The sequence below is a fragment of the Engraulis encrasicolus genome, chromosome 12 (genome assembly GCF_034702125.1).
Source record: "Engraulis encrasicolus isolate BLACKSEA-1 chromosome 12, IST_EnEncr_1.0, whole genome shotgun sequence".
Classification (NCBI taxonomy): Eukaryota; Metazoa; Chordata; class Actinopteri; order Clupeiformes; family Engraulidae; genus Engraulis; species Engraulis encrasicolus.
Window position 1 is genome coordinate 47,489,057 of NC_085868.1, and position 26,009 is coordinate 47,515,065.

Sequence of the window (26,009 nt, forward strand, 5' to 3'; positions counted from 1 at the left end):
GGAAAAAATGTTGAGCGTGGTTATAACACAGTGATGGCCATTAGTCTCAGTCTTTTGAACTGCAGTCCAAGTGGAGTTTTAAGGTCTTTGAAGGGTGTGTCTAGGTAAAGTGTTACATTTTGGGTGATGAAACGAAATCTTTTTATGACCGTAAAGAGTTGTTCTGGTAGCCTGGTGCATGAAAGCGCTTTCACATCATTTCTCTTTGTTCAGACCATCACAAACCCCTACGCTGACATTTTCTTGCAATCTTTTCTTTTCTTGCAATTTTCCTCTAATTTGTGAGTGGACACTAACTGCGTGCTTTCTACTGTATTTTTACCCAATCACTATTACTTGGTAAATGATGCTGACCGTAAACTTATTTGAAGAAAGCCTGTGTAGATGACATTCTCCAGGTGAAGGCTGCCGGATCAAATCGCATGCCATCCATCCAAGGCTGAAGTGAAGTGCCCTTGAGCAAGGCACCTCACCTGACATTGCTCCAGGGACTGTAACCAATACTCCAATCTAAATAACCTGAAGTTGCTTTGGGTACACGCATCATCTAAGTGTAATACAGTGTAATGTATTAACCCATTGATGCTGGATGTTGCGTTGCGCAACATTGGCCCTGGCGCCTCGAGCTGCATTAAGCAACATTCAGGCTCATGACATTTGAGACAACCAAATTAAACATCTTTGTTTGTTTCAGATGAATGAACACATTCTAATGACAGATGAGTGTCTTAGTGTTACAATGCAACTTATTGCACGTTTTTATGTGCTTCAGAGGCTGAGATATTTAGGTTTTTATAGGCTGAGGGCAGCTTTTCTTAAAAAAGGCTCAGGCATTCAGCACCCTTTTTTCCAGGTGCCATAGGCATCAATGGGTTAAGTACCTGTTGGGACCGATTACAGACAATTACCAAATGCCATGTCCCATCTACTGGAAGAGGTGTTTGGAATGAATTTAAACTATGGATACTAGCTAGCTTTTGTTCTTTTAATTTGAAGATCTTTGATCAAAGGCGTGATCAGCAGGTTGAAATAGGAGCAGTTTACAGTTGTTGTCAGTTACAGTTACAGTTGTTTACAGTGGTCTAAATAGTCACAATTGGGTTTTTTTCCACAGACGGTGTTAATAGGCAGTGTGGAGCTTAACAACACGTTAGCACAGCAGGGTCAGCCACCTGGGAGTTGCTAATCCAAAATGCTATTTGCACATAGATGTAAGAAGTCACCATTGTGATTCACACTTTGGTGTCCCCAACTCTAACCATGCTGTTTGCACCCGGGTGGCACAAAGCCACGTTCGTGCTGCTGAGCCTCGTACTTGATATGCTGAATAATGTATACCCGTAGTAGGAATAGAGACTGTCTCCTGTGCACACTCGTCCTCAAATGCCCTTAAGCAAAGGTGCCGTATGTGACCCCACATGGCACGGAGGAACTGCACTGCAGTGACTCTGTCATTTTGACATGAAAGCATCTGCTCAGTGTAATGTAATGAAATAATTTACATTTTGTCATTCTCAGATATGCACATACAGTAGGTATAACAAGTCACACTTACTTGTAAGGGTCCCTACTCTAACTATGCTATTTGCGCCCAGGTGCTCAAAGCAGTGATGATGATCATCTACATACGATAGTTTTAAGAAGAAAGAAAGAAAGCCCATTGGGAAACTCCAACTCCCATTGTCATTGTGACACAGCACTCCACAGCACACAAGTGAACACTGCACACTGCACACAACGAAATTGCATTTATGCCTCACCCGTGCAAGGGGGCAGCCCTCAGTGGCGCCCCATGGGGAGCAGTGCGGTGGGACGGTACCATGCTCAGGGTACCTCAGTCATGGAGGAGGATGGGGGAGAGCACTGGTTGATTACTCCCCCCACCAACCTGGCGGGTCGGGAGTCGAACCGGCAACCTCTGGGATGCAAGTCTGACGCCCTAACCGCTCACCCATGACTGACCATGTTCTGAATCTCATATACTGAATCAGGGGCGGAGCTATAGGGTGGGCGAGCAGGGCGTTTGCCCCTGGGGTCCAGGGCCCTCTGGTGTTGGTGGTGGGGGTTCTATGGTGAACTTGGCAGGCCGTACGGAGGGACCTGTCAATGCTTTGCCCCGGGGCCCTGTGTGCAATTGTTCTGCCACTGCACTGCACGCTCATCCTGAAGTGCCCTTTAGCAAAGCGAGTGATACCACATGACTCCGAGGAAATGCACCGCATTCTGTCCCTGAATAACTGTAACTGGCTTTGATATAAAAGTACCTGGCTGCTCAGTGTAATGTAATAAAAATTACTTCTCCTTTGTTTTTGTCATTTCCAGATATTCCGGACCAGTGTTCCCCATCGCCCTGTAACCCCAGAGGGACGGTGCGGTGTGAGGACAGGAAGGGAGAGTTCAAATGCCACTGTTTCACAGGATGGAGTGGACAGAAGTGTGACCAAGGTGGGCTCTCTCTCTCTCTCTCTCTCTCTCTCTCTCTCTCTCTCTCTTGTTTCTCTCGTCTCTCTTCCTCCATTTCCTGTCTCTTCTCTCTCTCTCTCTCTCTCTCTCTCTCTCTCTCTCTCTCTCTCTCTTGTTTCTCTCTCTCGCTCTCTCTCTTGTTTCTCTCTCGTTTCTCTCGTCTCTCTTCCTCCATTTCCTGTCTCTTCTCTCTTGTACCTTTCTATTGGGCATGTAGGGATACACATCCGCTGAAACAGAAATGATAAAATAACAGGTGTAGTAGTTATGTACTTAAGTTCCAATGTCTGCTTCAGAGGTACAGTAGGAATCCTCCCATCTGTTTCTCCTGTCTCTGCCCAATGTGAAGTGAATGAGACTGAGTGAATGAGGGGTTGTGGCTGCTCAGTGGTTAACTACTTCAATGACCACAAGACTGCCACAATTTTGCATTATGGTAATAACTTATTTGACTGTGATCGCATAATACCACAAGTGTGTTGAACAATATCAATATCAACATCCTTTAAAACTGCTGACAAGCCTTTTCAATCACTTGGGGCTTTCCTTGGTAAGTCGGAAGTTACACATTTCTGCATGGTTGTAGGTTGTAGCCTCTTACTTCAGCTGGGGTCGCCGGCGACCCTATTCACTGGCTGAAAATACTTAACTACATCATAACAACATTACTATGACATTACAGAGAGCCATAGTGCTGCGCTAAGGGGTTAAACATGAACTTCCCATTAACATGTGAGCACGTAACGTAACTACTTCCCTTAGCTGTGAAGAGCTGCATCATCTTTCAATATTGACGGAATCAGTATGGTATAACATAACCATCGCCCTGCTTACATTGCTGGTTTACGTATACTGTGCTTTAGCATACTCTGCTCATTGTCAGTACTGCATTTATTGACTGCAATTCAATTCAAAACAATAACAATGACTTCAAAGGTAGGGTATGTGCGTACGGCCAGACTGGAGTAGGTACTGCAACTATGCTGATCATTGCAACTGTGCTTCCTTTTCCCAAATTGTTTTTTTCTCATGAATACTGCCAAGTGATAATCTAATATTTACTAGTACAGCTAGAATTTACTAAGTTTTGCAGCTAGAATGGCCCATGATTGGAAATTCATTATGGCGGACATGTAGAAGATCCACCTTTTAATGTATTTAAAGTGTAATTTTCCAATTCATAATGAATACTTTGATGGTGGTGGAATGAGCATGAATTGGAAATAAATAGCTAAAAACTCTACATACCCTACCTTTAGCCTAATTATTAGGGCTAATTAGACGTCAGTCCACACTATGTGTTGCATTATTTGATGAAGTAAAGCTACAACTGCATGATATATTAACAGAAAAGGAATTTAACTCCTAACACCAAGGCCAAACCAAAATGACTTGCAGTGGTTTTTGTGCCTACTTAGCATCCTCTCGAGCTTAACTGGCAACCTCATCATGGAATGTAAGCACTTGACGCTGATTGGCCACGGTCATTGCCCAGTGTGTAATGGTAGTTGAGATTTATGTGGTATCAAAGCTGCAGCGGAGCTGTTCTGCTAAATAGCAAAGGAAAACTGCCAAGAAAAACCAGCTTGATGTTGTTCCAGGTTTGTAAAACTTGTCAGAAGTGAAATGGGCTGAGCAACGTAAACGGTGGTTCTCTGTGTTTTAAGGAGTGGAGATACTTTTTTAATCCCGAAGCAAATTACGGTGTAAATGTAGCTAGAATCTGATTAAAAACAAATCACTTGTGCATTTCTTCTGGTCGGGGGAAAAGTTCTAAAAAGTTGGCACACTGCTTCCACAGCCTGAAGGAGCACAGCTCGGAACGCAAACTTCCGCAGTTCCGCTTTGATCTTCACCAAAACTGCTGCATTTCACTCGCCGTAGGGCAGGATTTTTTCTGGAATTCCAATGGGGTCGGCTGAAATGTCTAGTGGGGAAAAAAGAATAGTGATAAATATTACTGATAGAAGTTATATAATATAATAACTAATTGATATTCTGTTTAAAAAAACATCATAACCATAACACTACCCCTGTTATAAAATAGCAATGACCAAGTCGTAATATATTACTAAAGGCCCTGTGCACTGCCATTGTGGTGTAGTACCATGATAGTAACGTTTTTTCAGTGACTATTACAACGTTCCAGTGGTGAAACATCATGGGCTTCACTTTCAGAAATGGCGAGAATAATGTTTCCAGAAATTTGGGATGTCAAAATGGGGTCAGAGACCAAAGTTGGGAGGCACTGTAGTAGGAGGTGAGATGGTCAGTGGCTACTGTGAAAGGGATGTTCTAGAATGTCTAACGCTTTTCATATGTTCTGGAATGCATGTAGACATATATTACTTAACAAGGCAATGAAAAACCTTTTTACACTGTCAATAAGGTACATCATTCTTTACATCCACTGGACTTAACCAAGTCACACATAGCCCTAAGATCTCTATCAATATTGTAGTAGCATAGGTCGTCTTGAATCTGTCCCTGTCACGCTTTAGAGGCATAAACTCAACCTCTACTCTTATCTCAGCAATCACGGCCTGAAGTGCATTGACCTCCAGTTTAAAAAAAAAAAAGCTGCCATGACAAGCAGGTCCTGCTGTGTATTGGCACTGAGGTGGTAGAAGTCAGCTCTCTCCGAGGGAGGGACAGTCAAATAGTGTGCGAGAGGCGGTTTGCTCGCCCTGAGTCCATCCGTATTGAAAACGAGGCCGATTAGGGGCCTCTATCTCTCGCCGTTTCACTCCATCACCAGGGCTGTCAGGGGGAGCGTGAAGAACAGATTTCTCAGCCAATGATTTACAGCTGCAAACCCCCCCGCCCTCCCCCATCCTCCACTCTCCTCTCCTAAATCCTCTCAAATGCTCCAGAGACTCCCACTCACAGTGTGTTAGTAATAAGGGCTCTTGTGCAGGACTCGGGTGGTATTCTTTCCCGCTCTTCTCTCCTACACACACACACACACACACACACACACACACACACACACACACACACACACACACACACACACACACACACACACATGCACGCACACACACACGCACATCTGCCAAGGTTGGGAACATTTCTATTGAGGTCTGCTCAGCAGGACCTCACACTATGGGGGCCCCTGAAACCCGGCACAGGCTCATATGACGTGCCAAAAAACGCCTGCTGCCCTGCTGAGACCTGCTGAAAGCGTTTTTGTTTGATCAAAGATATGAGCAAGATGGGAGTTCTCATTTATTTAGTCATTTGTTTTCCATTATCCATACTGTCAAGTTTATAACTGTAGGGGTGAGTTTTAAAAATGTGGTCCTGCAGAATACAGCAGGCTGTTTTTGATCTTCGGAACTTCTGTTTCATTTTTCAGAATGTACACACGTCATCTATTCATTTGTTTCAATCTCATGTTTTCTTATAGAGCTCTTTTTTGATCCTTGAATAATAAGGCGCAATGCACATACAATACGAATGCTTTTCTCAGACTTTTCCCTGCAAAGATTTATGTATATTTTTTTGGAATAGTAGTTGTTTTCATATGAGGCTATCTCTCCTTAAGGGGAGGCGAGCTCTCCCCTGTTAAGGTTTTTTTTTCCCTGCTAAGCACTCACATTTTTGTACCAGCTGGCAGGGTGTGAGTTTGCCAACTATGCTGCATCGTGCACCAACTACACGTGCTGCCAACAAGATAGTCAGTGTGGCTTGCTGTTCTCACAGTCCAAACCACCCCACATATGTACGCTATATCAGTGGTTCTCAACTGAAACAGTCTTGGGACCCACCATTTTCCACTCTCATTCGGTCGTGACCCAATTTTTCAAGCGTTCAAGTCAATTCAATGCAATTCTCAAAGTGTAACCAAGACTCGAATGACTCGTTGCATCTATCTCGCATAAATATTCAGATTGTATCTGTGACAACAGATGACACAGAGTTCACTAGCCTATCAAAATAAAAGTAGTAAATTGTTGCAGGAAAAATTGGATTTTTTTTTTTTTAGAATTACGTTTTTTTTTACACCAAGGCTCCGCGACCCACCCATGACCCCTCCGCGACCCACTTTTGGGTCGCGACCCACCAGTTGAGAAACACTGCGCTATATACCCAAAAGTATTTGCTAACCTGTCTTGACTCACATAGCATGTTTCAGATGTAGCAGGTATAGAATCTAGTGTGGTTTACTGTATTGTGCACAAGTCTGGAAGTCTGCAATGAAACGCAAAGAAATATTCACCCATGTATTGAACATGTATGATTTGTCTCTTCTTGTTCTTGTCTTGTTCGCGATAGGTCTATGGAACATGTTAAATTGAAGGAATCAGATTAATACTTAGGATCTTGCATATTTAAATTTTTTTAATGTCAATGCATTATACTATTTTGTATTCTAAAGTTATGCAGTGTTCCTACATCTGTTTTTCTTTTAAAGAGGTATACCACTATTTTGGGGCTTAAATTGGCATTGTGCTACACGGATCCATTGACTTTCACTAGCTTGGCGACATATTCCCTCTTTTAACCCTATCCAGACTGGGGGGGGGCTAAAAGTGCCCGCACCAACTTTGATGTCGTATAATTCCTTCACAACTTAAGCTATGACTGCGAAACTTGGTGACTTTTCCTAAAATTTTGTTGGCTACAGTTTAGTACCAAAAGATTATGTTTATCATTTTTGCCGTTGCCATGGCAACAGTTTTCTGACAGGTATGTCGGACCGAAAATCACTGATCTAAGTCTCATTATTGTTCCTTTTTCATATTTTTCTGTTATTTCCATTAGCATCAGACAGCTTTGTGAGCATTAAAGTTGTCTGAAACATATAATCATTAAAATTTAAGTGCAGTACCTACATTTGATGGAAAATACATTATGGCGAGATTTTGGGCATTATAATCAAATGATGTCATAATGACGTCATAATACCAGATAATGACACAAAAATGATGTCATTCATAGATGTCCATATGTAGATCATCTCCCTAAAGTTTGGTGGTCATACCGTATTCCGTTCATGAGTTCTGAGGGGGGGGTCAAAAGAGCCCCCCCCCAGGCCCAGGAATGCCAAAAAAGCCCAGTCTGAATAGGGTTAACTTGTCTTAAAGCAAGACAACGCTTAACATGAAAAATAAGACACTTTACCACCTTTATAAACCCCAGCCAACGATTTAAACTGTATTAAGCCCCAAAATAGTGGCATACCCCTTTAAAGATCTGAGCTATGATGGCTTTCTTGGTCATTTGCAGTGTGTGGTGTTTCCTTAGAGAATGAGGTTTGATGAATTGATCATTGTATAATTGCGTATATTATTGTTGATCTACATTTTATGTGTGTTACTTTGTTTGCAATATTTGACCTGTATTGCTGACTTATGGTATGTGTGTTGTTGTTGTTTACACATGACAGATGTGGATGAGTGTGCTGATGAAAATGGTGGGTGTGACCATGACTGTCAGAACACCATGGGTAGCCACCACTGTTTCTGTCACCCTGGTTACCAGTTATCTGGACGCTACAGCTGTGTCGGTAAGTCCTTCGTAAGAAAAGAAATCTCAAATCACCACCATACATCAACTCATCATCATCTGACATTCAGCTGTCTCCTAAGTTCATTTCTGTCAGGTTTTTGTCTGTCACAAATACAAATCCAGTAGTATCTGGGCGGAACAGCTTTGTCTGTAAGTCCTGGCGATGTTAAAAGATAAACCACAACCTTACACCAACTCAGCATCATCTGATATCCAATCACCATTAATTTCTTGTCTGTCACCAGTAGCTCAGAAGGTTGTGTGATTCTTTTCTGTGTCCATAATTCACAGACATCACTAGCATTCTGTATCCCTGCCAAACTATTGACTCGTTTTCAGCTGAATTGTGCCTTAGTTTGTCTGTACAAATTAAGTTATTAAATGTAGACAAATAGATTGCAATACTGTTTCATTTGCTAGTATTAGCATGACTCAACACTACAAATCTGACCTCTTCAGATGTGGATGAGTGTGCCTCTGGAGTGAGCCTGGACGAGCGTGGGACTGCATGGTGTCTCAACCTGATGGCTATTGTGCTACTGCTACGGCTACTGCTACTGCTGCCTCCCATCCTTTCCTGCTGCTCCTGGCCTCTTGACTGTGTTGCAATGCCTTTGTAATAATAATAATAATAATAATAATAATTGTATTTGTATAGCACTGTGTCTTACAAGGCATGTAACTCAAAGTGCTTAACAAATTGGAAAAAACATTGTTAGAGATGGATTTAAAAGGAGAGGTATAGAGGAGAGGCAGAAATAGCAGGAAGGCAGAGGAAGAAGAGATAGACAGAGATTGTAGAGTCATAAGGTCAACGTAGGTTAGGACCAGGATTCTTAGATGCGTAAGGTCCATAGTGGCTGGGCCTATCATAACTCATTGTAGAGAAATCAATTACGGTTCCCCACTGTCAACCTTGGCTGAGCAACATTTCAGGGTCTTTTTCCCCATTTAACATCTCCGATTCGAAATGAGATTGGGGAAAAAAGAGATATTGAAACTGTGCTTTTGCGAGACATAAAAAAAAACCTTGATCATCAATGACATCGAACCTTGCATCACTAGGCCGCAAGCAACAGGAAAGGACAGGAGTAAATAGTTTGACTTGAACCCAGTTAGTCGCTGATGGTGACTTCTGACCCTCTTTACCTCTTCAGATGTGGATGAGTGCGAAGTGAGCCCTGATGTGTGTGGGACTGCGCGGTGTTCAAACCTGGTTGGTGACTATGAGTGCCTGTGTGAAGAGGGATACGTGTATGACAACAATACTAAGAGCTGCTTGGGTGAGTAAAGTTGGCTTTCTTATCTAACGCACAACAGTAGACTCTTGGTTAGAATTAGAGATGCACCGGATCCTGATTTTTAGGATCCTGCCGGATACCGGATCCACTGGTTAAGATCCTGCCGGATCCGGAACCGGATACCGGATCCTACGAAAGGGTTGAAACACATAGCCTACTCACACACGTGGGCCCTTTTTATCACGTTGGCTCAAACTATTTTGACTGAAAAGCCTTGGATACCGGATCCTGGATCCTGGAACCGGATCCGGATCCTGGGAAAAACCCTATTATCCTGCCGGATCCGGAACCGGATCTTGGATCCGGTGCATCATCTAGTTAGAATGCGTACAGCCTGATCTAGATTTTTAACGGCGCTACTTTCATAGATGAAGTTTTTGTAACTATTTAACCTCTATCTGGTGTTATGACACTTTTAGAACAAGGCTCAATTGAGCATATTGTCCTTGATGAAACCCAAACAAATGTTGCATTTAGGTATCACATTCAAGCACAAATGTCTCCTAATACATGAATCTTGCTCAGTGTTAACAGTTAATATGTTGTCCTTCCACCATTCTCCATCTTATGTTTGAATTGAATGTTTTGAAAATGATGGTACTTAGTTATTATCGCCACTACCGACACAAGTTTACCAAGTGTCCCAACTTCATCAGAGCTTATCGGCAGAGAATCTTTAAGTATAGAGATATGCCAACATAATAGGTTTCTATGGGCATCTAACGTGACCAGGTTCCGGTCTGCCCAAAGGGGCGTGTCATAATGCTCCTAGCATTGAATAGAACAGTCCTCAGGTCTGCCTAGGTCTGCCTAAAGGGGGATTTCCCCTCCAATAATAGAACCCGGAAACAATGGGCCAATGGAACCTCTCTCTCTCTCTACTCTCTCTGTTATCGGGATTTGTACCAGTAGTAATGAAGATTCTGCATGCAGTAGATCCTAGTGTTCACTCTATGCCTTTACAAATACCTTTCACCTTCAATTTCATGTGCTCTTTTTTTGCCATTAGATGTGGATGAATGTGAATCTCAGCTGTGCGAGGAAGAGTGTGTGAATACTCCTGGGAGTTTTCGGTGCTACTGTGATGGACGTCAAGGGAAGAAGCTGTCTGAAGACCTGAGGACATGTGAGGTAGGTGTAACAGTGCTTCTCAAAGTTTTCGTGCCATTCCCCTCTTCAGAGGAAGGGTGTCTGTCTGCGCCCCCCTCGAGCAAAATGGTTACGAAAATACAAATAAATAGGCCTTCGTAAAGTTTATTACAGCCTAATATACACATATATGGCCTATGATGTTCTCTAAATATTAGTGAATAAATTAATGAATATGTTGTGATTGTAAAGTGAATGTGTTGACTTTATGGCAAAGCAGAAAATTATTAAAAAAGAAAAACCTTCTGACTTCACGCGCCCCCCCCTTCAAAAATCCTTCGCGCCCACCTGAGGGGGGATTTCGCCCCACTTTGAGAAACACTGGTGTAACAGATGCCAATGAGCAGAGTTCGGCCCAGAACTTTAGTAAAACCTCCCTCCCGAAGCGTTTTACGGTATTGGTACTGCCGAGCTATTGGTCTGGACTTCTAGCTCAGCAGTGTCGTGCTGTGCCTCGCATGCTGAATTGGAGCGTTGACCGGTAGGTCGCTGGTTCGAGCCCCGAGTGGCAAACTAGTGCAGATGTATTTTTTGAAAAAAGGTTCGCACACTCCTTTGGATTTTTTCTTCTTTAAGTTATTTTTTCTTCTTTTTATTCATTCATTCATTCATTGGCAATGACGTTTCGACCTCTCGGTCTTCCTCAGATTCACCTGGATTGAAAATAATACGTAATCTTTTTGTTCAGCACCAGGGATTGTGCACAAGTAACTCTCTACAAGTGAACTGGTGCAGATGACCTCAGTTACATAGAGTGGCGGTTGTGTCTCTGAACCAGCCCAGCTGTGGCGGCTGTATTGATACTATACTGCTTGTGATGTTGTTGATTATTGGCTGTCAAGTGCACATACAGTACATTAGTATGCTAGAACGGTTTGTGATCTTAAAAAAAAAACCTCCGTCTCGGCAGCACTGCTAGTATTAAAAATCTTAAAGGTGTTATTTCAGCAGAAAATATGACTGTGTGTGACATTTTTTGTGACAAATATTTGTCTTTATTCTATCTCTCTCTCTCTCTCTCTCTCTCTCTCTCTGTCCTCCCATCCATTCATCTTTCTCCCCCTCTCTCCCTCCAACCCCATCAAACACACATTATAGTCTATAGAGCCGTGTATGCCTCTGGACCTGAAGCGCAACTCGCGCTCCCTGTATCTGGGTCGCATGTTCAGCGGGTCGCCGGTGGTCCGCCTCCGCTTCAGGCGGAGAGTTCAGACGGGGTGAGTGTCATTATCGTGCTGGTATTGGTTTGTTGTGTCTATATTGTCATATGGTGTTTAATGTACGGACAATGCGGGTGAGTACAGCACATTTATATTCTGCACGTACAACAGTATTTTGATAAGCTTACTGACCTTGACTTGGAAGTGGGTGGACAGTGAAAAGCAACCGTTTCGGCATAAACAAATGACAAAGAAACTGATTTGATGACACAATACAACCCATATTATTATTTATTGTAGCTAAATTTGTAATGATTCAGTTCTAAAGTATTTAGTGAACAATGTTTGCAATGTCATCATCAAGTTATTTTATGAAATGGCAAAGTTTTCCACAGCTGTGTTGTGCCATGCACAGTACATATTGACAGGACATATGATCCATCATTATATCACATATTACAGTACATATTTATAGAACATGCTTTTTGTGAAGATACATTACAGCTTCAACTGAGCCATTTTTTGATGTAATGCGTATAAGTTAAGAGTGTCATTGTAGTTAGAATGTCATAATGTTGAAGCAAAGTTATTCATTGAAGCAATCCACTGGTAGCTGCATAGTGTAGCACATTATGAGGCTACATGCATTATTTTTGATGGTGTTGTGTTATTTTGTTTATCTTTTGCATTGCAGCTTCACAGCAGAGTTTGACCTGAGGACCTTTGACCCGGAAGGAGTCATCTTCTTCGCGGGCGGCCATCTTAACAGCTCCTGGATCGTGCTGGCCATCCACCACGGCAAGCTGGAGCTGCAGCTGAAGTACGGAGCCGTTAGTCGCATCACCAGCAGTGGCCCCCAGGTCAACGACGGGGAGTGGCACAAGGTCAGAGAGGTCATCTTCATCTAGAGGTTCAGAACTTCAGAACCGCGCCATGGTTTCCTTTTACGCCCCCCATTTTTGAAACTGTACATTCATAAAGAAGTTTATACTTGTTTCGGTAGTTTGTTTGTTGGCCTGGAGGTCAATGATGGGGAGTGACACAAGGTCAGAGAGAGGTCGTAGCCTCTTACTGCAGCTGGGGTCGCCGGCGAGTCGACCCTATTCACTTGCTAAATATGCTTAACTACATCATAACAACATTGCTATGACATTACAGACAGCCATAGTGCTGCGCTAAGGGGTTAATGACTCCTCTTCCAAGCTTTATGCCGTCCGTTCCATGGTTTCCTTTTACCCTCCAATTTTTGCGTCTCTACATTCAAAAAGTTTATACTTTTGCCAACATAGGTTTATTAGTTAGTTTCAGTAGTTTGTTTGTTGGTCTGGAGGTCAATGATGTGAGTGGCACAAGTCAAGGTCAGCTATTATCTTCATGACTCCTCTTCCTAACTATGGGTGAAGGTAAACCATGGAGCACAGAGCATAGTGTTAGGAAGAGGAGCCATGAGGGCATATACATGAATTTGAAACTACTGCATACAATAGTGTACTTTTAATTAGTTTCCTTATAGTAGCTTAATGAGGTTATGTTTTTCTTGGCCTGCGTCTGAAATAGACCTTAATTTGTTCTTTTCCGATGTGAATACAGTGACAAGTTCACCTTGTGTTTTTAAGTTTGTCACATTGATTTTAAAATCGATTTTTGTCATCTCTCTCTGTCTGTCTCTGTCTCTGCCCCCCCCCTCTCTCTCTCTTTCTCTCTCTCTATCTCTCTCCGTCTCTCTCTCTCTTTATCTGTCTCTCTCTCCCCCGACCCCCCCCTCTCATTCAGATCTCCGTGGAGGAGCAGGGGAGGAGTCTTGTGATAAAGATTGATCGTGAGGCGGTGATGAAGATCGCTGTGAACGGAGATCTCTTCACGCTGAAGAAGGGCCTGCACGAGCTCAACCTCACCGTGGGCGGCATCCCCTTCAAACAGGACAGCCTTATCAGCAAGGTGAGAGTGCAACTGCTCATTCACACTGTCACCAACCCCTCATCAATCTCATCCACCCCTGATCAATCCCACCCCTCACTCCCTACCACACAACATGGCACCTAACCAGAGAGAGTAGAGAGAGAGAGGTTCCATTGGCCCATTGTTTCCGGGTTCTATTATTGCAAGGGGGAGAGGGGGAAATCCCCCTTTAGGCAGACCTAAGGACTGTTCTATTCAATGCTAGGAGTATTATGACACGCCCCTTTAGGCAGACCGGAACCTGGTCACGTTAGGTGCCCATAGCATCCTATTACATTGGCATATCTCTATATACTTAAAGAATCTCTGACCTAACCCCTGAAGCGACACTCCTCAAGTGTCTCCTCTGGCCTAATGCCTTGGTGTTGCCTCAGAAAAAAAGATTTCCCCACTGTCAAGCTAAAGCTTCTTGTTTTGTTTTTTTTCCTGATTATCCTGATGTCCTAATTGCAGATGAGAGACTACACTCGCCTCCAAAAGAGTTGTCGCCTATCCATCTGTTTGGAATAACAGCTAATAACCTGACTTTAAATTAATCACTTGGCTTCAGAAGTCACTCATATGAAAGCTACAACCCTCTCCGCTGAAAATGAATGTACAAAAATATTTCATGCACCAAAAGAAAGATGACCTTTTAATGAACACAGGACAGGCAGATTTTGACAAGACAAAAGTTTGTCGCCTATCGAACATAATGTGAAAATGAGCAGATAATTCACTTCAAAAACGCTTCAATACGAGATCGGGTCATCTAATCACTGATTACTCACACACTCTCCAGAAAACTCAATTTTGGCCTTCGGTCCATGTTTAGGGTCATGGTAACATGGAACGCAAACACAATCGAAAATCAATGGAGTTCAATGAGAGATGGTGGACATATTGCTATTAGTAGAGCAAACATTTTAACTTCAATGATGTGATATCAATTGATTAAAGCCCTCCCACCCGCAGCATGCATGCAGCTCCACATAAGAGCGGTATTCTCCATTGTTTTGACAGTTAACGGGCAACATGTATTGTTCCAAATTCTTCACCTTTAACACCAAAGAAAGTCTCTCCCACTGTCCTGTCTCAAAAAAAGCCAGCCAAGAAAGAGTCTTAGGTCAGGCCTAATTATGACCAAAAAGAATGTAATGGGAGAGATCATTACTCTGAAGTCAAGATCCATAGAAACAAACCATTTAGAACTGATAGCATGAAAACTATATGGTGCTGTCGATGAGAATATAAAAAAGATAACTGGTTGCATAAAGTGAAACATGCTACAGAAGAGCTCTAGGAGGAGCTGCATGCTGCTGCAGGTGTTTGAGGGGCTCTTTATCATTGATTAATTTCATAAAGTTAAAATGTATTGCTTACGAATAGGAATATGTCCCATCTCCATTGAACTCCATTGATTTCATGTGTAGCTTTCCATGTACCAAGACCCGAAACATACACCTACGGCCAAGTGATTGTCTGGAGAGGGGAAGTGATCAGTGATTAAGTCGACACCCAATCTGGTATTTAAGGTTTTGAGTTGAACTTATCTGCTCCTTTTAACATTATGTTCAATGGCGACAAAACTTTTGTCTTGTGAAAATCTGCCCTGTCTGTGTTCAATAACGGGTCAATTCTTTCTTTGGTGCCTGCCCCTGGCCCCCTCCTCCCCCCCCTCCCCCCCCCTGCCCCTCCCTTCCCCCCCCCCCCCCCCGCCCCCCCCCCCCCCTCCCCCCCCCCTCCCTCCCCTCGCTCCCTCCCCCCGGTGCCCCCCCCCCCCCCCCCCCCCCCCCCCCCCTCCCCCCTCCCCCTCTTCCCCCCCTCCCCCTCCCCCCCCTCCCATACCCCCCCCCCCCCCCCCCCTCCCTTCCTCCCCCTCCCACCCCACCCTCTTCCCTCACCCCCCCCCCCCCCCCCCCCCTCCCCCACTCCCCCCCCTCTCTCCCCCCCCCCCCTCTCCACAGCCCCCCCCCCCCCCCCCCCCCCCCCCCCCCCCCCCCCCTCCCTCCCCCCCCCCCCCCTACCCTCTCCCCGCCCCCCCCCCCCCCCCCCCCTCCCCCCCCCCCCCCCCCCCCCCCCCCTCTCCCCCCCCCCCCCCCCCCCCCCCCCCCCCCCCCCCCCCCCCCCCCCCCCCCCCCCCCCCCCCCCCCCCTCCCCTCCCATGAAATTTATTTTTGTACATACTTTTCATTCGGGGGGGGTTGACAGTATATCCGAAAGTGAATAACCCTCACAGTGTTGCCCGATTTTTTGAGCATATCCTTTCATAGGAAAAGCATTGAACAGACAATGTAACTGTGACACAATGATTAAGTGACCTTTTAGCAACATATTTAACCGCTTAAATTTCTTGTTCACTCAGAACAAAACAAAATACAGTCATTTTAATGTTTGAACCATGTACTCACAAAAGTGAGTACAAACCCCAGATAAAATCCGGTAGGAAGGGGCTATTTGCTCGAATCGTATCAAAATTGAAACGAAATGAAAAGGGATGACAAGGGAGGTCATCAGTGTGCGTTTCAACCTTTCTTTGCATTGACCTTTACATTTTGAGTATGCGGTGGCTTCAACGATTGGTTGTGAGATTTGAAATGCAATCCTATGGAGTATCATGATCTGCTCAGTGTCACAGTGCATGTGGACATGCAGTTTCTTTTAGGTGTATTCAGATGGCCAGTGTTGACAGGCATTAGCATCCCCAAACCATGTCAGTCCACACTACCTGCTTTGGCTTACGAGAGGATACACCTTTTTTGTAAAAACTCACTTGTTTACACCAACATGTGACACCATCTAAAGCAAATTTCTTTAATCGTGGTCTCTTCAAGATCACAAAAATGGTTCCAGCGACCTATCCTTGGTCTGTTTCATCTCTCTTGAGACCAAGATAAAACAATTTGCTTTAGATGGTGTCAAGATGTGTGGGTGGTAAACAAGTGAGTTTTACAAAAAAGGTGTATCCTCTCATAAGCCAAGCATGGTTGTGGGAGTGACATGGTGTGGGGGGATGCATGAATGCTGTCAAAACTTGGCAATTGAATACACCTAAAGAAACACATGGCAAAACATGCACTGGATTACTGAGAGATCATCGATATTCTCCATGGATTGCATTCAAATTCTCACACCAATCTATTTAAAGCCAGATGCAGACTCAAAATGTAAGTTCCCCCCCCCCCCAGATGCAAAAAAGGTTTTGAAACGCACAATGATGACCTCCCTTGTCATCCCTTTCAGTTTGTTCATTTTTGAGACGATTCGCAGCCAACATGCCCCTTCTCTAACGGATTTAATCTGGGGTTGTACTCACTTTGTGAGTACATGTAAACATACTGGCTGTATTTTTTTTTTATGATGGTGAACAAGAAATTTAAGCGGTTTTTGTCTGTTGTTAAAAGGTCACTAATCATTGTGTCAAAGTTACATTTCTGTAATGCTTTCCTATGAAAAGATATACTCAAAAATCTGCAAAACTGTGAGGGGTGTATTCACTTTCGTGATATACTGTATCTTTCATATGAGTGACTTCTGAAGCCAAGTGATTAATTGAAAGTCAGGTTATTAGCTGTTATTCCAAACAGATGGATAGGCGACAACTCTTTTGGAGGCGAGTGTAAACTCTGCATTTGCGAGGTATTGAATGAAAACAACTACATTTAGATTAGTTTTTGAGTGAGGGTAGAGGCCAGAGGAAGCTATTGTTTGATTTCAGATAATGCACATGAATTTCTTAAATCAAAGAAAATGTAAAACTTTATGCACTGATTTTCAGATCGCCTGGTAAAAAGCCTTAATTATGTATGGTCTTTGGAGGATATTGCAGGACGATTTCCTATCCCTTACGAAACTTAATGTCGTCCCGGTTCACAGTATTCCTCTAAGGGTTATACTGTGTGCGGTGGGGCTGTGCTCAGAGAAATCGTTAAAGACAGGAAAGTAGGTCTGACGCAGCAGAGTATCAGCCACAGAACAGCTGAGCTAGCATGCATGACAGCAGTGTAGCCACGGGTGTGTGTCTGTGAAACTCGACTGGCACAACTTAAAGGGGAAGTCTTGTAGTAGTAAATGCATTCTGTGTTTTTGTGAATGAGCCTGAATCAAACTTTGATACTTGCTACTTTACCAAGTTAAATTACATTACATTACATTGCATTTGGCAGACGCTTTTTTAAATCAAAAGGACTTACTATCGAGGACATAATCATAGCCGACATCACATTATATTGATGGCTGGCTCCTTTAGTTTGACAGGTTTCATCTCTCCACCAAATTCTTCATTTCTGGTCTAATCAGGAACCAAGGTCTGTACCAGCTTTCACTCTCCATCGTCCAGAACATATGAAGCTTCTCGGATGAGGAGGAACAAAACTTTCTTCAAGCTCAAAGAAGAACTCCAGTTGCTTCCAACTAAACTCTGTGCATAACATGACCAGGGTGAATGACAACATCCAGAGACACATAAGTCTTTCTGCTGCTTCACAGGTGAACACGAGGCTAGATGGCTGCATGCGCGACTGGCACTGGTTAACGGGAGAGGACTCGTCCATCCAGGAGACGGTGCGCAACAACGACCACATGCAGTGCTTCTCCAGGGTGGAGCGCGGAGCCTTCTACAACGGCTCTGGATTTGCCTTCTTCAATCATAGCCATGGTGAGTGTTGATACAACCGTGGCGTGGGCTATGTGTACAGTAATGGCTAGGGAGTTGTGTCTTGTGGGTGGAAGGTTGCAGGTTCGAATACCATGTCATCTGTGGTAGGCGTGCCCATGACCAAGGGCATGTACCATAAGCCCACATTGATCCAAGGGAGGTCACAAAAAACTCTAGCTAAATATCTGTAAGTTGCTTTGGAGAAAAGCGTTAGCAAGTTATGTCATATAAAAATGTAATGTACTGTATGCTCAAAGAGCAATATAAATGAAGATGTTGCTGAATGCACCGAAGGAGCTTAGCTTGCAACTCATTTTTAGTTTGCTTCATACGGTCGTGATAACGACACATCTGCATTCATATAGCTGCAAGCAGCAATGCGGGGCCAAGCAGTAAACTTGCCCAAGTCGCCACTGCAACAGAAAGAACTATAGGCTCCCTTTGGGTCAAATCTCACCAATGTTTGTGTGCATTCCTTGGAGGGGAAGGTGATCACGTGAACCAAGTTTGGTTTGAATCCGTCAAAGGGCTGCCGAGATATGAGCTCACTTCCTGTTTTGTGACTTTTCAGACGCGTTTGATTGGCTGTCATAGCCAAACGGTACAAGATGTAATACATTACGTTAAATTGTCTTTGCAGGGTAGTCCAGAGATAATCTGTACCAGGTGTTGTGGAAATCTGACAAAATTGGTAGGAAAATAAGCATTTTTCTTGAATTTCAAAAAATGCAAAATGGTGGATTTCTCTTCTGGTTGACATGACATCATATAGTGCATTGGATTCAGCTTGGCCCAAGGATTCTAGTGATGGTCATGTTTTTAAAATCAGGCATATGGTTAAAAAGTTAAAGGCAAAAATGTAGCTAATAGTTTGACCTGTTGGTGGCACTAGGGAGTTTGAGCTGAGGATCTGGATTTTTTTATAAAGTTAAGTTGATTTCAACACTGCTGTGGTGATATGCAGTTACATTATAATGGCTGTTTGTGGTAGTGCAGTCCTCTAGGTTTTAAAAAATATATATATATATATTTTTGTTTTTGTCTTTTGGACCTTATCTATGATAGTACAGTGAAGGTGGTGACAGGAAGTGAGTAGGGAGAGAGAGACGGGGATGGGCCGGCAAAGGACCCGGTCCGGGATTCGAACCCGGGTCAGCTGCATGGTAGACGAGTGCCCTACCGTTTGGCCACGGCAGGGCCAGTCCTATAGGCTTTTTGTGCGTTTTCCCTCCCTTTTCAAAGTAATTAATATCAGTCAGGGGTGCAGCTAGATATCTTTATATAGATATCTTTACCCTCATGAATTATTTCAGACTTCGCAGGGCAGTACTGTTAACATGATACATGATTAATAGGCTTCAAAGGGCCTCCCCGTCAGTGCTGGGCCCTTAGGATTGTCCCACTTTTCTCTCTCTGGCGGCAGCTCTGATGTCAGTTGAGCCAACATGTCTTACAGCTAATATGCCCCAGCCCCACCAAAGGCAATAGCTCTCTGGGCCATTGCTCTACAGCAGTGTTTCCCAACCAGGGGTACGTGTACCACTAGGGGTATGCGAGCACACTGCAGGGGGTACCTGGACATTTTTTATTATTATAACAAATGTATGGAGCGGTCACATCAGGACAGAGAAAGCAATATAGAACATGAATTAGGGGGTACTCATGGCACAACTAAGAGGCTTAGGGGGTACGCGAGACAAAAAAGGTTAGGAAACCCTGCTCTACAGCACTCTACAGTGCATACGCACGTGCTCCACTGGAAAAGTCTGATGACGCAATCCTGTTTCTTGTTCCAGACTATACTGTAGCATAACTAAACTACTGTAGTTTAACTAAGAATTCCCCCCAAAGTTAAATTGAACTATTTTCTGCATAGCAACACTGTGTATTACAGGAGGAACTCGCATCAGAGCTTTTGTTAATATTATTAATAATAACAGCTCATAACAGTTGGTTTTCCACAGCTGTTAGTTTATAACCAAAAAATGAAAGACAAAAAAACCCTCTGGCTTCAGGGTGTGCACCCTGTAAGCTGCAGGATTGAGTCATACTGGATGGAATATATTATGAAGTCAGAAGCAGACAGAGAGAGAGAGAGAGAGAGAGAGAGAGAGAGTACAACTGAGACAGCCTAGAGAAACCGTTCTGTTCTGCATTTAGAAGGCTAGTAATGTAACCTGGATGGATGAGAATCTTAAGAGGCATACAGTACTACTACAGTACTGCTAGTGTCTCAGTAAGTACATGTGGATTAATATAAATAGAAACTTAGAATGAGAGAGAGCGCTCACACAAATTGTGTCGTTCTTCATTTAGTGTAGCCTGGTCTTACCATGCCATCGTGCTATGGTCATTTCATTTGTACAGAGGGTCTGGAATGGCGAAATTATTGAGAAACAATCAGAGGTGGGAGCTAGCATGTACATCCAGGTCCTTCCCAAGCAACCAACCATCTGACCGAAATGACTTGATCACTCTCTAGCGTGGCTCTAACGGTAGGGCACGGGGCTACTACGCCAGCAATCTGGGTTTGATTCCAGCCGGGGTCATTTGCTGATCCTGACCCATCTCTCTCTTCCTTTCACATTCCTGTCAGCTCTTTGCATTTAGTAGGCATAATACCTTGTTACAGTCGGTGGGACGGTGGTAGCTCAGGTGGTAGAGGAGCCGTTCAGCAACCCAAGGATTGCAGGTTCGAGCCCCGCTCGGCCTGACTCCATCGTATGTCCTTGAGCAAAATACTTAAACCCAAGTTGCTTCTGGTGGCAGGGTGGTACCCTGCGTGGCAGCCACGGCCACCGGTGTGTGAATGTGAGTGTGAATGGGTGAATGTGAGGCATACAATGTAAAGCGCTTTGAGTGCTCGAAGGAGTGGAAAGGCGCTATATAAATGCAGTCCATTTACCATTTACCATTTACAGTCACAACTGGTACAAACAGAAACACAAACACATCCAGGTCCTCCACAACCCACCAACCAATCAACCGAAAACACTTGGATCGCCACTGAGGTTCGATTCTGCTCTGTCTTGAGACACCAAAGTTGTGGACTGGAGATCAGGTGACTGTCGGAGACCCATATATCGTGGCCAAGAGCAGAACCCAATGAGAGGCATTAAAGCTGCAAAGGAAAGCGGAGACCCATCTCTCGTACTACAACTCGTGGCAGGTGTGATGGCAGCGCAGTAGAGAGATGAGTCAACATGCACAGAGAGAGGCAGCATAACTGAAGAGCTGAAAAGATCTCTGGCAGCGTGCCTATTTCAGGTGTGGGACAGAAGGATACACCATTTTTTACTCAGTAATCACAATATCTTTGAGTTCAGGTATAGTAGACAATTGTTTTAGAGGTATTCCCCGTGTTCTACTCTGGAAAAGTGGCTCTGAAGGCTCTGAATAATGGTTTCTTCACCAGCTTGGAGACAAAGATGATTCATGCTGTAGTATCACTCTGTGTCCTCCGCTTCCACTGTACAAAGTCTATCTAAATACAGGTTATGTTTTTAAGCATCAACATCATTAGAACAAACTCACCGTATTGCATTGACGATGGTAAAGCATTCATATTGTTGAAACACCTTTGCTCACAGTAAGTTGAGGTGACAGCGCAAGGTGTTTTTGTGCGTGGTGGCGGTGACTAAGTGACGATGCCGCGGTACGCTGGTACCCTGTGACTCACCCTCCTCCCACCTGCATGGCATCTCCAAGGCTCTGCAAACAGATGACTTACTTACTCTCACTGACAACTCTGACTCAGAACTATGCGTCCATGGGCTTGGGGCCAAAATGTGTTGAAAGTAGGTAGTTTTCCTCTCTGATGAGGAATCCTCTCCTTTGAACTGGAGAGGTGGTCCACTAGTTAAACGAACCTACTTAGTGCGGTGGTAAAGACATTTCAGAATTACATTTCCGCCTGTTGCAAGTTAATCAACCAAGGAAAGTATTTGGGAAAAACATATTTCTGTACTTTTTTGTGCAAAGCTTTACTGGACTTGCAAGCTTTCGAGAAAACATATTTAAAAGCTATATAGTACTGCTTTACGGTTCACCTCCTGTCAAATCACTCACAAGGATCTAGCACAGTTACCTTTCATATCTTACATATCCAAAGTTAAACACTGCCTACTGCAGAGAGCAAGAAGCAGTGCAGGCACTGGCAGCATAGCGTCCATTACAGTGCATTAACTTTGGCCTTGTTCCCTCACCTGCAGACGTGCATCATCTCATTTGACTGCATTGCGAACAGGTTTCTCACTGATGAGGTGGTGAAAGCTTCCCATTTGAAAGGATCACCTTTAGAAAGTACACGCTGACAATGCATCTAAGGCTGTGGCATATTTCCAAGGTGCTCTGAAGGACCAGCATAGGAGATGGAGCCAATTTCCAATATGTTCCTCGAAAAGGACAATCAGACCATGGCGCCTTATTAAATGGCAGGGACGCTGACCGCTTTGGCCAGGCCCAGGACAAAGTCATTTGACAGCCCCCCCCACCACCACCACCACCCACCCAACACATACATAATGAGGACCCAGTTTTAGGCCCCCCTGACTGACCTGTTTGTCTCCCCCTATTGCCTTCCCTGATTAATGGCATATTAAAAGTCCAGCTTGCCATGCCATTTAAAGGGACATTGTCCCGTTTTTGGAAATCAGCTTATTTTACACCTCCCTTTTACACCGCCCTTGAGTTAAATAATAGGGTTTTACCGTTCTCCTCTACTTTCAACCGTTCTCTGGGTATGGCAGTGCAGATTTTACCTTCATGCTAGCAGTTAACATTGAGTCCTATGAGGCCAGCTGGCGGCTAACCGGTCTCATAGGACTCAATGTTAACTGCTAGCTTGGACGTAAAATTTGCACTGCCATACCCAGAAAACGGTTGAAAATAGAGGAGAATGGTAAATCCCTATTATTTAACACAAGGGGAGGTGTAAAATAAGCTTATTTCCAAAAGTGGGACATTATCACTTTAAGAGTGAATAGAGGCTGGTTCTTCCTAATAGTAAAGACTCCGAGTACGTTTTAATATGTGACCTTGCATCCTCCACTTGCCTCCTCCACTTGCTTCTCGTCATGATGACATCACAGACAACAGCACTATACCTCAATATCTTGCAAAAGCTCAACTATAGAGTCTTTTTCTCATCTGCAGTTGGGATGGTGAATGAAAAACAGTCCCTCAAAAGTTGTTGTGGCGAGGCTGACAGCTGGGAAACTTTATTGTTTTCTCCACGGAGGAGGGGCCAGGAGGCGGGGCGAGGAGACAAGCACAAGTGGAGGAGGCAAGGTCACATATTGGGATGCACCCCTTTTCTGCTGTCATAAAGTGAGTGGAGTACCCAGTGGCAGTGTTGAAATCTGCTTTCTGCTTAGTCATGCCAGTGCGTGTGGCATGGAGATTCGGAAGACATGGCAGTGCATACCAAACAGCTGTTGTGTAGTGAAAAATCCTATCAGTATTCTGTTGGATGAAATCACGTCAGTTGACAAGGTCCTCTTGATGGCCCTATTCACCTCGCATGTCTGGCTCCTGTCATTGGTCCTCTGACTGCCAACGGCCACCATTTCCGAGATGTAAGATTTGGGTTTAGAAGGTAACAAGGTCAGTAGGCCAAGGTCACGTGCAACCGACCAACGGACTGACCCAACAGACATGGCAGCGTAGTCACTTCACTTGTCCTGAGTGGTCCTTAGGATTAGGGTGATTGGGTTAAACCTGTGGCAGGTTGCTTAATTACTGAACTCAATATCTGAATGACACTTGCACACTGTTTGTGTACTTCTATACTAAACATCATCTTAACGTTTTTTTTGTGTCGTAGGCCTTTCATGCAGATGGGGTTGTCGGCGATCTTATTCATTTGCTGACGAAGCTGAACTACATCATAAAAAAATATTGCTATAATATTACTAAGAGACTTGAGTAGCATATTCAAACATTGTCATTACCGTTTTGGTGACAATACATTTTTAACATTGGCTCTGCATGAACAGGTTAATTGAGGTTAATTAATAGGGCAGTTGAGTAAGAGGGAGATGGTGCAGGGTTGGGACATGACCCTGGATGGACTTGAACCTGATTCCTCATGGGCATGCAAGGCCATATGTAGGGGGTTAGCGTGCGGCGCCATTACACCCTGCTCTGTACTTAACCTTTACACTCTTTTGTGGTTGCATTGAAGACAGACGGTATACCCATCTGTCTAATTGAACATGCTGTAGAATTTGCTCTGTGGGAAATAAATGTGTGCTTAAAGGGGTATGCCACTATTTTGGGGCTTAATACAGTTAAAATCGTTGGGTGGGGTTTATAAAGGTGGTAAAGTGTCTTATTTTTCATGTAAGCCGTTGTCTTGCTTTAAGACAAGTTAAAAGAGGGAATATGTCAGTAAGCTAGTGAAAGTCAATGGATCCGTGTAGCATGCTAATCGCTAGTTTAGCGACATATTCCCTCTTTTAACTTGTCTTAAAGCAAGACAACGGCTTACATGAAAAATAAGACACTTTACCACCTTTATAAACCCCAGCCAACGATTTTAACTGTATTAAGCCCCAAAATAGTGGCATACCCCTTTAACACTGAGAAATTTCTAAATGTAGTGTGTAACCAAACTATTTGAGAATAGCAGTGTATGTATATCTTCAGATGCATGTTTTGTGTCTGACATTCGAGGGTGATGTGTATCTGCAGTACAGTAGTGTGACTATTCCTGTCTCTTCACAGGTGACCCGACGTCGCTGAATGTTGTCTTAAACCTACGGCCGGCCTCCACCGTGGGCGTTCTCTTTGCACTCGTTCGCCAAGATGACGTGCCTTTCTCCATCTCCCTCTCCGACTACCACCCTGTGAAGAAAGAATGGAGTGAGGTGAGAGGAAAAACACTGATGTTCGTTGTCAGACTTCTGTTGTGAGATTAAAATGCAGTGTATTTTTTCATTATTCTGGTGGAACTGATTGACCTCTTGACCTAGTAGTTGATTTTGTTCGTTTGGTTTAAACTTAGTTACACTAAATTAAAAATTTACTGGACAATATACACATTATTGCATACATACGTGTATTTTAAAGAATCTTCATTTGATTGTCAGCACAAAAACCATTCTGAAACCATAAACTGTTGCATTTTAAGCAACTGTGCTCCTTTTTTTCAGATTTAACACATTTCACTGTTCTTTAAAAAAGGGAACAAATGTTTTACACAGGCCTGAAAGAAAATCCTGAGGCTAAACATTTAAGATAAACCTAATGACTATATTTGTATTCTTGCAGCACTGAGCCTGAACACTATCAGTCCTGTTTACAGTCTGTGTTGTTTTGTCTTTCTGTAACAGCATGTCATGGTGTCTGTGTTGTTTTATCTTTCTGTGACAGCATGTGCTGGTGTCTATGGGTGACACTGTGGTGGCCAGTGCGTCCGTGTCCTTGTGTGGTGGCTCGGAGGCTCACCTGGTCAACGTGACCGTGTCCGGCAACCTGACCCTGCTGGAGGTGGACGGACAGCCGGGGGATACGGAAGCTTCCGAGGAGGGCCGGGAGCCGCTCGACCTCAACGCGCCTTACGGGACCTTCATCGGGGGGCTACCAGGTGAGTTGGTGTTTGTTTGTGTGTTTTTGTTACTTTATTTGTGGCCTACCAAGGTGTGAGTGTGTGTGTGTGTGTGTGTTTGTGTGTGTGTATGAGAGAGAGAGAAAGAGAAAGAGAAAGAGAGAGAGAGAGAGAGAGAGAGAGAGAGAAAGAGAAAGAGAAAGAGAAAGAGAGAGAGAGAGAGAGAGAGATTCCTTTCATGGATAATGTACTGTGTGTGTGTGTGTATATGTGTGTTA

General features: G+C 43.9%; 1 protein-coding gene across 1 annotated transcript in view; it reads left to right on the forward strand.

Annotated features, from left to right (window-relative positions):
• The window catches only part of gas6 (growth arrest-specific 6), a 36,845-nt gene that overhangs the window by 8,727 nt on the left and 2,109 nt on the right, over window positions 1-26,009 (forward strand). The window contains exons 5-14 of the mRNA XM_063212311.1: window positions 2,323-2,445; window positions 7,856-7,975; window positions 9,135-9,260; window positions 10,288-10,409; window positions 11,526-11,644; window positions 12,282-12,471; window positions 13,361-13,525; window positions 18,014-18,182; window positions 24,909-25,051; window positions 25,557-25,770. Coding sequence (XP_063068381.1) covers window positions 2,323-2,445; window positions 7,856-7,975; window positions 9,135-9,260; window positions 10,288-10,409; window positions 11,526-11,644; window positions 12,282-12,471; window positions 13,361-13,525; window positions 18,014-18,182; window positions 24,909-25,051; window positions 25,557-25,770 — 1,491 coding nt within the window. The remainder of the gene's footprint in view (window positions 1-2,322; window positions 2,446-7,855; window positions 7,976-9,134; window positions 9,261-10,287; window positions 10,410-11,525; window positions 11,645-12,281; window positions 12,472-13,360; window positions 13,526-18,013; window positions 18,183-24,908; window positions 25,052-25,556; window positions 25,771-26,009) is intronic.